Genomic DNA, 14,319 nt, shown 5'->3' with positions numbered 1-14,319 from the left:
GTAATTCTGAAATGTGCACTTCAGAAAAGAGGTTTCCTCTGACAGCATGTAGAGGAATGTTAGTTATTTACTTTGGAAAGAGGAGCTGGAAATCCAATCTCATGCTTAACAATTTGCTTCTATACTCGATGTGAACATTACAAGGAAGAGCAAAGAATTGCTAAGCTGTGCAATCAGCAGAGTGGAGAGGAGAGAAAGCCAACACTCTGTAGATGCAGCAAAGAAGAGAGCTAAACAAATACGACTAAACTGCAGTACACTATTTTAAGTGTAAAACTGTACTCACAGGAGTTTAAAACTGTACTCACAATTCTGCAAGTGTTCGTAGCAAAGTCCTGTTCTGTGGATCTTTCTTCAGGTGATCCACTACAGCTTGAACTATGATTGTGTTGTTGTACAGATCTCCAGGCCATTCTTTTATTAGCGTTGCAAACCCCTAAACATATAAGAGATTGTAACTGAAATACAAAGAATGGCCTAAGGAGCATTTCAAAACATCAAAGCTTCAGCTAAGCCTCTGAGATGACACCTGCTGTCCCTTAACCTTTAAGGAAGTTTCATGTGCCCACAGACATGTACAGTACAGAACACAGATTTTTTCCTTCTTAGGACAATGTTATTATGATTCATGAAGCTGAGTCTCTTTCAGGTGCTGTAGGCTTTGTGCATCACCTCAACCACTTATGCTACATTAAAAAACCTAAAAATAACAGTCTAATAAATAATCAATCTTACAGTATTCACATGCTTTGAAGAACAGTCTATTTATTCTCTTAAAATTAAAATTCAACATTTAAATATTGTCATTATTGTGGAACTGTGCACTGATAATCTGTTTGAATACATCAGAGAATTTACTGTCAGAATTCTTCAATGCTAAGGGTATTTGGCTGGCAATAACCATGGGACACGTTGATGTGGAACACATCAGGCTGCAGTACCTCATAGTCACTTTCCAAAAATTCATGCAGGACCATTTCATAGATCAGAGGCTTCAAAACTGGATCTCGTCTTGGCAAGTAACGACTAATTGCCTATAGGAACAAAGAGAACAAAGTGTCAGATGGTGAATGACATGTAACATCCTGGTACACTGAAAAAAAAATGTTGTGAAACAAAAGAACGGGGCTATACACAAAACATGGCCCCTGGTGATCACTGGAAACCTTATAAACTTATACTTGTAAGCAGCACTCAGAAGTTATTTACTTTAGGATTGTACACACTGGAATTTTATAACTCACTTGAAAGAACTATCATTTGAGAGACAGGTGGCAAGATACTAATTAGAATAGGAGAATCAGCCATTGTCCTTAAGAGACCAGTAGTCAATTAGAAAACAAAACCCATAAAAGACCCCTCAAAACAAGAATGTTTTAAAAATCCATTTTGTTAAGTCTTAGTCTTGTAAAAAGGTATAAGGATTCATTAGCTGAAAAATGTGTTGGAGTGGATTGACCCTGACTAGACACCAGGCACCCAACAAAGCCACTTTCTCACTTCCCTCCACAACTTGACAGAGGAGAAAAAATATAACGAGGGGTTCATGGGTTAAGATAAGATCCAGGGATCACTCACCAAATACCATCATAGCAAAACAGACTCACATTTTGGACAGTAATTGAATTTTTTAATAACCAAACCAGAGCAGGATAATAAGAAGCGAAATAATCTCAAAAACACCTTCCCTCATCCATTCCTCCTTCCCGGGCTCTACCTCCTTCACTCCAGAAACACAGCAAGACAGAGAATGGGTATTGATTGACAGGGAATGATTGTCAGCTCATCACACACTGCTCCTCTCGCTGCTCAGGTAGAGGAGTCTCCCCTTCTCCAGTGTGGGGTCCCTCCCACAGGAGACAGCTCTCCATAAACTTCTTTAACATGAATCCATCCCATGAGCAACAGTTCCCCATGAACTGCTGCAATCTGGGCCACTCTTCCATTGGATGCAGTCCTTCAGGCGCAGTCCGCTGCAGCATGGGCTCCTACACAGGCTGCAGGTGGATCTCTGCATCCCTTTTGTCCTCCATGGGCTGCAGGGACACAGCTGCTTCGTGGTCTTCACCATGGCCTGCAGAGGAATCTCAGCTCTGGTGCCTGGATCACCACCTCATCCTCCTTCTTCCCTGACCTTAGTGTCTGCAAAGTTGTATTTGTATCTCATATTACCAACTCAGTTCTTCTCTGGTCACAGTTACAACTGTGCAATATTGTATTTACAACTGTGCAAAGTTGTATTTGTATCTCATATTACCAACTCAGTTCTTCTCTGGTCACAGTTACAACTGTGCAATAACTTTTTTCTTTGTTTTTATATCTGTTATCCCAGAGGTGTTCCTATCATTCCTGATTGGCTTGATCTCAGCCAGCAGTAGGTCCATCCTGGAGCTGGCTGGCATTGGCTCTGATGGACATGGGGGAAGCTTCTGCCAGCCTCTCACAGAAGCCACTACTGTAGCACTCCCACTACCAGAACCTGATCATGCAAACACAATATATGTGTAATTTTGAATTATGACTTGTGCTGGGGTCACCACATTCTATGAAGGGCTATTTTTACATACCCAATTGAAAATTAATTTGAAAATATATCTCTCCATGAAAAGGATGAAGGCATGTGATCTGTTACTGTATAGAAGGTGTTAAGGAATTGCATTCCAGCAAGCAAGAGATGAGAACCTGCCAGAATAAATTAGCTCATACCCTGGAATTTCAGCACAGCATCTAATTAGCACTACTGTTCCATGCAACTAGAGGCCAAGATTATTTCCATCTGCCAAAATAAATCCCACTGCTACTAGCTGTCTGGGGAATTAGGGTTTGTAGCTGAGGGACCAACACCAGTGAAATTCCTCCAAACACTCAGAGATGTTGCCTGTTGCCCGCTATTGGCACATGGTACAATAGCATTTTGTTACTGAAGTTGTTTGAACAAAGCAGGAGAAAAAACATCTTACTACATTTTAGACCTCTCCTCTCCCTGTGCTGTCTGGACATGGCCAGTTTTTGAACTGTAGTGCTGCCAAACTCAGTTCCCACCGGCTGTCACAGGATTTATCAGTTAACTCAGGGTACAGTCTTGATGGCCGCTCTGGGGTATATTCCTGACCCCTTCATAAAAAGTCTCTTTTGACCATAGAGAAAGCAAGCTAGACATTAACTGGATACTCAAAGGCAGAAGACAATCTCCAATGGCTGTTTTCACTGCCACTTTCTACCTTCCTATAGTAGAGGAATTGTATTTGAATATGTGTACAGAGGCTTTGCCCCAGAGGTCCCGGTTGCCCTCGATGGGCTGCAGCTGTGATGTCCTTAATTGGGCTGCAGCTGTAACCGATGAAGATGACTGGGATAAAAGGGGGTGGGTAAGCCAGTTGGGGAGAGCCTTGGAGAAGCCCTGGCCTGAGAGAGAACAGTGTGCAGAAGAAGGAGTCTGTGCAGTGAAGATCTGCAGCCATGAGAATACATCAGAGAGGTATGGACTTTGGAAATCTAATAACAACAATATGGGACTCTAGAAATAATAGAAGAACAACCAGTGGTGACCCTGATGTGATAGTTAGCAGAACCTAAGACAGCCGAGAGCTGTGGCGGCCAAGAGCTGCGACAGAACAGCCAAGAGCTGCGGTGGTTGCTAGCAGAAGATAAGACAGCCGAGAGCTGTGGCGGCCAAGAGCTGCGACGGAACATAGCCTTTGGGTCAAGGAGCTGTGAAAGAGTATGGCCTTTGAGCAAGGAGCTATGTGGGTTGTGCATGACCTGTGAGTCATGGGAGAATGTGGGTGTTGTGCATGACCTGTGAGTCATGAGAAATGTATGTATTGTAATTTAACATCTGTATAACTGTTAACTAAAGTAAAAGCAAAGGGGGAAAAATAGTAGAGGAAATGTATTTGAATATGTGTATAGAGGCTTTGCCCCAGAGGTCCCGGTTGCCCTCGATGGGCTGCAGCTGTGATGTCCTTAATTGGGCTGCAGCTGTAACCGATGAAGATGACTGGGATAAAAGGGGGTGGGTAAGCCAGTTGGGGAGAGCCTTGGAGGAGCCCTGGCCTGAGAGAGAACAGTGTGCAGAAGAAGGAGTCTGTGCAGTGAAGATCTGCAGCCATGAGAATACATCAGAGAGGTATGGACTTTAGAAATCTAATAACAACAATATGGGACTCTAGAAATAATAGAAGAACAACACCTTCCTGCTACCTCCTGAATGAACAACCTCCCCCAACAGACTGTTGCAACTCTTGGCTGTAGTTTGGCCATACAGCAAGCCCTCGAGAGGTGTAGTTTCCTTGTGTGTGAGCCAGGCTGCTTTGTGAAGGAAATGTCTCCTGCCCTGTGTCCCATTGCTTTGAAGAAAAAACAGTCACCTCCTGCAGTTTGACCACCATGCTCAGGAAAGCATACAAGAAGCATGTAAGAAGCATACAAGTTATTTTTAAGCCTTGACACAAAGGTGACCCATGATGGAGGTTACAAACTCTTCCTATTTTACTTTTAAGCTGCACTTAGGGAGCATGGTCAGAAAAAAAAGCTTCTGAATCAGACTGCCTTTGTACCAATTCTTGAACTATGTGGTAAAGTGACTTTAAATAAAAAAGGGATACTATACAGAGAAGTATTTTCTTCCCTTGTTTCTTTTCAAGATCTGCTTTCAGACTTTTCATCAATAAATGTAAGGATGAGGTACATACAAGAAAACCCATTTAAGGTTGTACATGAGATAGTCTAAACCGTCTCACCAATAAGCCAGAACATCACTTATTTATTCCTCAAAGGCTATCTAAGAGATGAAAGAGCCTGTTAGGATAGTGCTTCTCTCTGCTATGCCCACTACAGTCTGGTGAAGTCTTTCAAATGTCTTCCATCCAGTGTTTTGGTTAAAGCACTGCTGCTGCTAGCTGATCATCCTGGACCACTGCTGAAAGTCACTGCTGTCACAGCAAACAGAATGGAGGGTATGCCTCAGGCCACAACAGACACAGAGTTTGAAATCTTCCTTTGAATCCATCCACCTTCCTCAGCTGCTTGAGCTGAGACATTAGATTTTTATACTGAAGTGACTTGAGCACAAGTGATGCCATTTGAGTTTTGCCTTTTTATCTTTTATATGTTCTCTGTATTCTTCACATGTATATTTGTAACTCTGTCACCTATTGTATTAGTGACTAGTTTTCCCAGTACTTTTCCATGGCCTTTCCTTAAGCAAAAAGACAAAACAAATTCCAGAGCTCCAAGCCCCAGGAGGTACAAGGCCCTCTTGGTTCTTCCTGGGAACTAAGGCTGAGAACAACTCTTTGAGATACATTTCATAGACAGAGCACAGCACAGTGCTGAAGGGGGGGCTCCAGAGAAGAGGCTTGACCTGGGGGGGAATTGCATCACCACTCCTAACTGGTGCTTTTTATCAATTATGCTAATTTCCTAAAACCTTCAAATGTGTACTCATCCCTGTAGGGGTGGGCTTTTGTGGACACCTTACCACAACTGCTCCTGAAGGCCTTCAAATAAAGATTCTCTTTTATATTACCTCCTTACTAAAATTATGTTGAGTTTCATTTCCAGGTTGAGCAAAAGGCAAAGCACGTAACTCCCTCAAGCCACCACTGCTGGAGCAGTAGAGGAACAGATCACTGCAAGGCTCTAGAATCTTGAAACGGACACAACTAGGTTTCATAGAGGACATTCAGTGAAGATGAGAGATATCAAGATATCAAAATGCAACCTTTGGCAGCCAAACAGGACTGCTTAATACAGAACATTCAAAAACCCCCTAAAATCACACACAAACAACAACACTCACCCTATGGAATTTGACACTGGGGTATCACTAGTTCTTCTGCACAGGAAGGAAATTTCAAGCCTTTAGTTTACTGTCACCTTAGTTATTGGCAAATCATGCTAGATTTGAAACATCAGATTTCAGGCAACAACTTATAAGCAGTGCAAATTCTTCCAAGACAATTCTGTTTTGAAATAAACTCTGTTTCCACATCTCAATAGTCTCCTCATCAGGGCTGAAAGCCATTATAGGCCAGTTACAATATGGTGTTTAATATCTGCTAGTTATGTAGGTAAAAAATTCCACACAAGTGATCCCAAGCATTACAAGGACGCCTTCATTCAGATCCGGTCTAATTTAGTGCATCCTTTATGATACTCAGACATCTTTAGAAATCTAGGACAAGTTATATGCAACTGAAATAGTGAAATAAGGCAGGCATTTTGTAGAACTGCAACTTGAAGCTGAATAATGTGATGGACTGCATCTCGTATATTTCTGAGAGATCCTGGGCCTAGGCTCTAAGAAGATAAGAGAAATTCTAAAGGCTGAAAACAGCCAATTGTTTAGAAAGGCAGTAATTGAGGTGAGATGTTTTTGCAACAAACCTGCAAATATTTTTCTGTTTTACAGTCTGCTTGGATGATGTAAGTGGAGACAAGACAAAGATCCTTTCCAGACATTTGCAGCTAAAAACCAAAATGAACCCAAAAGAAGAAGCAGTGTATCAAAAATTCACCTGTATCTGCATTCAAGTCCTTTACTGGACTGAAGTAAAGGAACAGAAACATAGGATTTCATCTTCCAAGTAGTAAAGAGTGCACCAAACCACAAAGAAGTGATACTAAAGGCAAGGCTGTTTTTGCACTGGAGTGGCCCTGAAACTGAAGTTAGACATTTCTGAAATTTGTAATGCTGAAACACTTTTGGTTTTTGAACAGAATTAAATAGCTCAAAACCAGCAAGGGACTGCATGCTGTGAGATCTTAATAGTATGTCCTTTTTGGCTCATTGAGTTTGAATAGGAAGACATAAAATTCAGAAGTAAATGTACACATGTTACCAAAGGGAGTGTGCATAAAGTTTTCAATTGGTTTAGCAGTGACAGTACTAGGTTTTATGTCCTGTGCAATTTATTAACTGAGACTCTCACATTAAATGTGTACTGTTGTAGTAGCTGGCTTGTGACTAGGGAAAACACCAGGCAGCGCAGACTGCTCCTCTTTCTCACCACCATTTCTAGCACACAGCATAGGTCTTCACTGCTCCTTTGCAATTCTTTAAAACTTAAAGCTGTGTAACTGTTGCAACGGACCTGGATTTGCCAGAATGACTGGCACCCACAGAGTCTATTTTCCTTAATATCTGGGGTAGTATTTTTATGACATACTGGAAATGAATGAAAGGTAAATGGGAAAGATGTATTTAACTGTGAGCATCTTAGCAAGTAAAAGCTTTGGGGGTGGGTCTTTCACGTTGGAGACTGCCAACAAGTAAAATACATAGCACTATGCCTCCAATCTTGTTTTAGTAATTTACACATCAATCGGAAAGACAGCTGTCTAGAAACAAACAGAGATCTGGGGCAGCAATACCAGAACAGGGCCATTAAATGTGATGCTTTAGATACTTGGTCAATACAAACAGTAAGTACAACATATAAATTACTTGAGTGCAGACATAGAAATTAACTTACTTTAAGCTGACCTATTTCTTTAAACTTGTAAACTTCAAATTCCCAGAGTTCTGTGTTTTTGCCAAGGATTTTCTGGCACTTTCTGCAAGAAAAATGAAAGAGATGAGAACAAAAGTAGGTACAGAAAGTAATACAAATGTGACAGCATTACTACAAGGATTCCTTTCTTCTGCCTATCATGACACTTGTTAAAGTGACTTATTTTGGCAACCACCACTATAAGTACAGTATGCCAGGCTCTCCTCCTTTCAAACCTTAAAATTTTGTTGCATCCAAGAGGATTAACTGCTTATTATGCATTCACCCATGATGGCCATATCAGCTTTCATGGAATCATGGCATGGTTTGGATTGGAAGGGAGCTTAAACATCATCTAGTGGAAATCCACACACCATACACAGACATGCCACCGTCTTGGTCAGCTTTATGAGTCTTTAATCTCTTTAAATTAAATTAAATTAAATTAAATTTTAAAATAAAGTCTTTAAATCTCACCTGAGAAAAACTAACACTTAAAAAGATATGCTTATGCTTACATGTACATGAAAACAAAAACCTTGGGTAATTTCTGATCCTTACTTTAGATTCCCATATTTGACATTTTTGTTTATACCTACACAAAATCAAATTATTTTCTGATGCTCTTATGTGCAATGACACACTAATAAACTGAGTTTATCAAAATCCAAAGAAAACCTTAGTTTTGAAAATCTAGTGTGACATTGAAAAATCACGGCTTTCTTTCAAAAATATATGCCTCAATTCCAGTTAAAATTTACAGCAACTTTTAGGTAATTACAAGCAAAAAAATATATGGCACTGCAATACACCTCTATGTTTTGAAACGTCAGAAATTCCAGAACACACAGAAAATCAACATCCGCAAATACTTCAGAATCAAAAATTTGGTTTTGCTTTTCCCTACATAGATACACTTCAGCCAGAAAAGAAGATCTTTAATACTAGGTTACCGAGCAGCCAGGTCGTACTCTCCTTTCTCCATCAGGTGATTTATATAGGCTAAGCCAATATCCTAGAGTGAATGAAAACAGAGAATTAGCTATAAAAGTTTGGAAGTGAACTACCTGACTACTGTACAGAACTACTGTAACAGTAGTGCATAAAACTGGAAATTCAAGGCTCTAAGTGCATCCCTTGATTCTCCTTTACAAGTAGGGCCCACAGAACAGTCAATACAAAATACTTGCATAGACTGCTCACAGTTTCAACTAAAGGTGCTCTTTTAAATAATTCTCATAACCTCACTGATGCTGAGAAGACTACCACCTCTAATTATTAACGATTGTTTGAAACACATAGCTGATCTTGCTGTGCTTGAATTAATTCAAAAAGAAAACCACCAGTCATTGTATAAGACATACTCTTTGCCAAAACAATTTGCAGAGGAGAGCAAAAATTTGGTTGAGAATATAAATCCTAATGCTGCTCAATAAAGTGCAGGAATTACTGAGAACTTAACAAGATTATTAGTTATTACATACCAAATTTTCTTTCTCAAAGTTCATCACACAGGTCAGTTGTAAAATGTTTCTGATATGCATTTAATATATATTAAAATTTTGGCATGAGCCTCCTAATGTAATCTCAACACTCATATCCATTTTGACATAACCCAGTGTACTCATTGCATAACTTAAGAATCACATCACTAAAAAAAGCACATTGTTTCTAGAAAAAAAAAAGAGGAGAAAAGAAAAAAACCAAGCTGTACAATGAAAAAAAAGTTCTTGTTTCTTAAAAAAATTAAACATTTGCATCTTCTGAGGCACGACATTTCTTTGATCCATATCAAGGAAAGAATTGACCATAGCAGAATATGAATAGGGATATGCAACAACTTCAACTGGTCAATCTGCTACAAAGTTAGAAAAAAATGCACATACACAAGATTTTAGGATTTCATTATGCTATAGGAACCACCTTCATATTTTCAACTTCACCATTCTCAAGAAAGAGACAGACAGAAATTGTCATTCTCCTGTGGACCAGCTTCTCAGTGAACAGCGAAGACGGTTAAGGAAAGAGATGTAGATCTGGTTGTTTTATGATCTCTGTGCTCTGCTCAAGAGGTGCAGAGAAGCAGTGATAATTACTTCCATCTAAAAAACCCCCAAGGCTACCAGACTTGTCAGGTATTCTGAATGTGGTGTCACTAGGCAGTGAGAGCATGAGTTGTTTAAAATCAGTGTACCACTAATCCTTCACTTAGGGCTTGATGTCAACATTTTGTTTCCTCAACACATTCTGTTGGCTTTTGCTTTAAAGACCAAAATCTCAAAAACTGCTTGTATTTCATTGTATTTAATCATTTATTGCAGATCAAATTTCTGCAAAGCAAAAGAAAAGCTGTGGGATTTCTTTTTTTAGTTTGGTGTTTGCCTGTTTGGCTTTCTTTTTTATCTCCTAATGCATTGCCAGGATCCCCTTTAACTCTACATCTTTTGCAAGTGCGACAGAGTAGTTTTGTTAAACGCAAACTCTGTGATAGGTAATGGCAAGCCATTTAAATCTTGATTCAACTTCTGGACTACACAAGAGTAAAACTTTTAAAGACATACTGATATATATTACTGATAACACCAGTAATCTGGCCAAAAAATTAAGCACATCTTGAACACTTTGTACAGATTTCAATTTAAAGCAGCATCAGTATTAGTGAACTTAAACAAAAGCAAACAAATAAAAGATAAAATTAGTGACACTTTTGTGTCTATTACACCATTTCCCCTTTTGTTTTAAACATTGATACCCTTTGTTGTTCTGTGAAAGGGACTATAAACATAGGAAATAACTGTGTGTGAGAAAAGGAGCATCTCTTAAACTTTTTACAAAATCCTGTCACATTTACGAGGTATAAGTTAAGGAGAAATTTGTCACTCCTGCCTGCACTCTCTAAGAGTGAAATACTGTGTGTTACTTCAAACAACAGTAAATTTAATACAAAAGTAAAAGCAAACAAAAATCCCCATCAGCAATCAGAGAAATGGAATTCTCTTCCTTTCAATGCCAATAGCACCTTCATATAATGCAGATTCTTTCATGTTTCATGAACTAATGCTCCTGTTCTGCAGCTGAAACAAAAAAATTGGATGCCAGTTGGAGTATGCCTAACAGTTATTTCCTGGTGTTATAAAAAACAGGGAATATACTTGTTGCATCTTATGGCATTCTAAAATAAAGAAGATATTATATTTTGAATATAAGTTTTGAGACTTACCAAAATCTTGTGCTTTTTTATGGTTTTTTGACTGATCTCAGCTGCCATCAAAGCCTCCTATATTCAAAAAGGAGAAAACAGAGATACCAGTCACATTCACAAACTTTCAATACAGAAAGCTCTAGAACTGTATAAATCAACTCTTTTACAGAGTAGGGTGTTGGAAGCACTAGAATTTTTAATGCCATGGTTGGATGAACAGCTTTGAATTCATACTCAAACAAAAGCAGTCAAGCAAAGAGCAAACTACTTTTGTTTCCATCTGGGTTCACTCCACATTATTATAATAAGATCAAATCACAACAAAATACACAATGCAATCACATTTGATCATTTTCAAAAGAGACCACTTCACTACCAAAACCTGTGAAAAAAATCAACAGGAAAAGGGGTGAATGGGGAAAGCTACCTGCCAGTTCCCCAGCCCAAATGTCTTCTTCAGTCAGAATGATTTATATTTAAGTGTCATTTGCTGTACTCCTACTCCTATTTTTTTCGAACATATAGAAAAAAATCTGGCACACAAATAAAAATGAAACCTTTAAGATATATCATAACAGGCCTGTCTAACTTGAATGGCTTTCATAAAGGCACATACACAGCTTTCACTTGCAAATTACTGGAGTCATCAGGGACCAAATGCTGTGATTTACATATATTGCAAAACTACACTCATCATACAAGTTTGCTATTCCAATGCAAAAGCATCCACAAGGTTGAAACAAATCTGCATGAGAAATATCATGATTATATTAGCAAAAGCAATACATGCTGAATGGCTTTTCCACATTTTTTTTCTTCTAATGGGCACACAACAAACATAAATTAGAATTTGCAAGTTAACTTTATGCATCATAACAAATGTTCTAAGTCAATAAATACAGGATATTAGAATTCAGACCACTGTGTGTGTGTTCATACGGTTTGAAAGAACTTATTGTTTTAGGTGTTTAGATATGCATACTCAAACATCAGAATTTACGTAACCAAATGGTGAGCTGTTTTTTTTCCGTGAGAGCTGTATACCCTTGTCTTTTAATATTGGATGAGCTTTATTGTGAGCAACACTACTTTCAGCAAGTGCAGGTACAGTTTAAGACCATAATATTTTACTTTTAAAAGCACAGCTCATTTGTTAACTCTTCTGCTATTCTAAAGCCAAAACCCAGCTTTAATAATTTTCAGTGTCAGTTAATACATTTCATAACTGATGATGAGAGCAGTATTTTCAGCATCTAATTCAACCACCTCACTTGAGTGAAATTTTGATTAGTTGTTTCAGTAGTGAGACTAAGTCTGTAAGAGATGGCGTAATGAATAGTTAAGTCCCATCCTTTACAAGCATTTACTCAATGGCTGTAGGAACAGAAATGTCCAATCCAAATGACCTAGCAAATTCCATCATCCTACTCCAATTTCCAAACAAGGAAAGTCTGAAGGAAAGAATGATGTAAAAATTACTTCGTATTTCTTCTTTTCAAGAAGCCAGTCAATGTGATCATCTTGGTCCCGCTCTTTGGCCACAACCACATCTCTTGGGCTGATGATATAAAAAAGCGATTCACCTTCCGAATACTCTGCAAATGCATACACAGTTTTAATATTTTTACTATAATTTCTTTAAGTAAAGTTCTGCTTTTTAGCATACCCTTGAGAGGAATTTACAAAGAGGAAGACAGCAAGGCTACTTCTGCAGGACACACTAGTTTGGATGCTGTATTCTCCAATAAATTAAAACTGGTTTAAATGGCTAAATATATTTTAAAAAACCACTAAAACTTATTGCAAATTCTGATTCATCCACTATGTGCAAACTTTATGATGGTTTAGAACCCATTATTATACTCTTAGAGGACTATTACACTACACAGCCTGCAATAAACTTATCCTTCCCATCAAGGTCAAGGCCATCAAAAGCATAAATGATAGATGCCATAACCTCTGGGGACACAGTACATCATTACAGCAATGCATTTGCAATGCTGCAAGTTAAGGCTATATGTATAATGCATTTTCTTACACCATAAGCCTTAATTTTTGAGTAAGCTGAAAGAAAAAGTACTAAAAGGTCAAATCAAATGCAAAAGATGACTGTTCTAAATAGTTATCATTTGCACAGAGCCATGAAGAAACATGAATACTTTGTAGGTACAGAATAGAAAACCACTCACTGTCCAGATCAGTTTCTATAAACACATCCAAATACACTCCTGAAGTGATAAGCAATTCACAAAATAATACTTGTCTTAAAACATACATAACATTTAGACTTTTCAGGTAAACTAGAATATTCATAAAACATAAAAGTACAGCTGTGGACATCAATGTTCTGCTTTGGAAGATGTATAAAAAACCCCCAATTCTACTGATAGCAGCATTGATGTTTTTGAGGTCAGGAGGAGATATAGTATATTTCTAGTGGCTTAAGGGCATAGATGTACACAAAGAGGTTTGCCAAGCCTATGATTTGAAGCATGCTGGCAGAGGAGATACTTAAAATTCAGATTAATGGATTTTAAAAGCCAGAAGAAACGCTTCTGTATAAGACAGGCCACATAATTTTCACCAAGGAATTCTGCATCAGCTTTGCCATGCATTTTTCTGAGCTACAACATATAGATCAGAAAACTACCCCATCTTTAAAAGACAGCATATATTAATGTCCCTTCCTGTTACATAATTAAACCTGTCTTGTAGGTGGAGCTCGCCAAAATCCAGTTCCTATTAATTCCATTTTACCATTTGAGGTCTGTAATACAACTGGCAGCTTTGTCAGTACAGAGAAGCTAAATATCAGTGGGCCCCCTTTAAGTTGACCCATGTACATCTTACTGTTGAAACGATACTTATTCAATCTTTCCCTCTAGAGCAGCTTTTCCAGACATTGTGCCACTCATTTTATTATTCCTGAAGCCCTTTGTGCAAGAAGAGCTCCTATGGATCATATGTTGAATAAATCTCCTTCAAAGATACTGCCTTCGACAATACTGGACATTACATGAGATATATACTTCTGCCTTCTCCAGTATGTCTGACCTAATAGATGGCATTAAAATCATGATGTTTAAATACACACATTTATTTTCTTTCATATGACTGGTTCTTGTGGATTTCCACTCTACACTTCAGTGTCATAAGCGTTACAGCTGTTCAAGGAGATGACAAAAAAATGACATAAAAATAAAAAAGGAGGCTAAGTACACCCAAATCTTTTTTTAAGCAGGTCTGAAAACAAAACAAAACAATATTGAGAATACCTACCTAAATGATAATCACGACATTCATTTTCCTGAAATCCTCGTACTGTTAGTGCATCAGAAGAAATCTCTTCACAGGACTCAGGCAGGGGTTGTACAATATCAAGTCTAGGCCTTGCACAACACTCCACTTCCTAGAAAAATGACACCTTAGTCATTTCCTACATGATTTACCTTAGCAATACCAACTGGTGGTCATCTAGAAACAAGGCTGAAATTGAACAGCTGCAAACATTCACAGACGTGCAGTACTTTGCACTGGCTACTCAGCTGCAAATGATATAAGTTGCAAAGTTGTGCTCCACAGAGTAATTGCATCTGGAACTCAGAGGAAAGTTACTCCAAG

At 38.4% G+C, this 14,319-nt stretch overlaps 1 protein-coding gene across 2 annotated transcripts in view; it reads right to left on the bottom strand.

The window, feature by feature from the left end:
• Positions 1–14,319, bottom strand: part of VPS41 (VPS41 subunit of HOPS complex) — a 115,061-nt gene that overhangs the window by 24,561 nt on the left and 76,181 nt on the right. For both annotated transcript variants that reach the window (XM_054644522.2, XM_077179233.1), the window contains 7 exons: positions 13,978–14,107; positions 12,178–12,293; positions 10,717–10,773; positions 8,450–8,511; positions 7,479–7,560; positions 942–1,034; positions 309–436 (listed from right to left, as the gene is read on the bottom strand). In XM_054644522.2, coding sequence (XP_054500497.1) covers positions 309–436; positions 942–1,034; positions 7,479–7,560; positions 8,450–8,511; positions 10,717–10,773; positions 12,178–12,293; positions 13,978–14,107 — 668 coding nt within the window. The remainder of the gene's footprint in view (positions 1–308; positions 437–941; positions 1,035–7,478; positions 7,561–8,449; positions 8,512–10,716; positions 10,774–12,177; positions 12,294–13,977; positions 14,108–14,319) is intronic.

This window comes from Agelaius phoeniceus, chromosome 1 (genome assembly GCF_051311805.1).
Source record: "Agelaius phoeniceus isolate bAgePho1 chromosome 1, bAgePho1.hap1, whole genome shotgun sequence".
NCBI classification, from domain to species: Eukaryota; Metazoa; Chordata; class Aves; order Passeriformes; family Icteridae; genus Agelaius; species Agelaius phoeniceus.
Note: the sequence above shows the minus strand (reverse complement) of the source record. Positions and strands in the feature narration are given on the sequence as shown.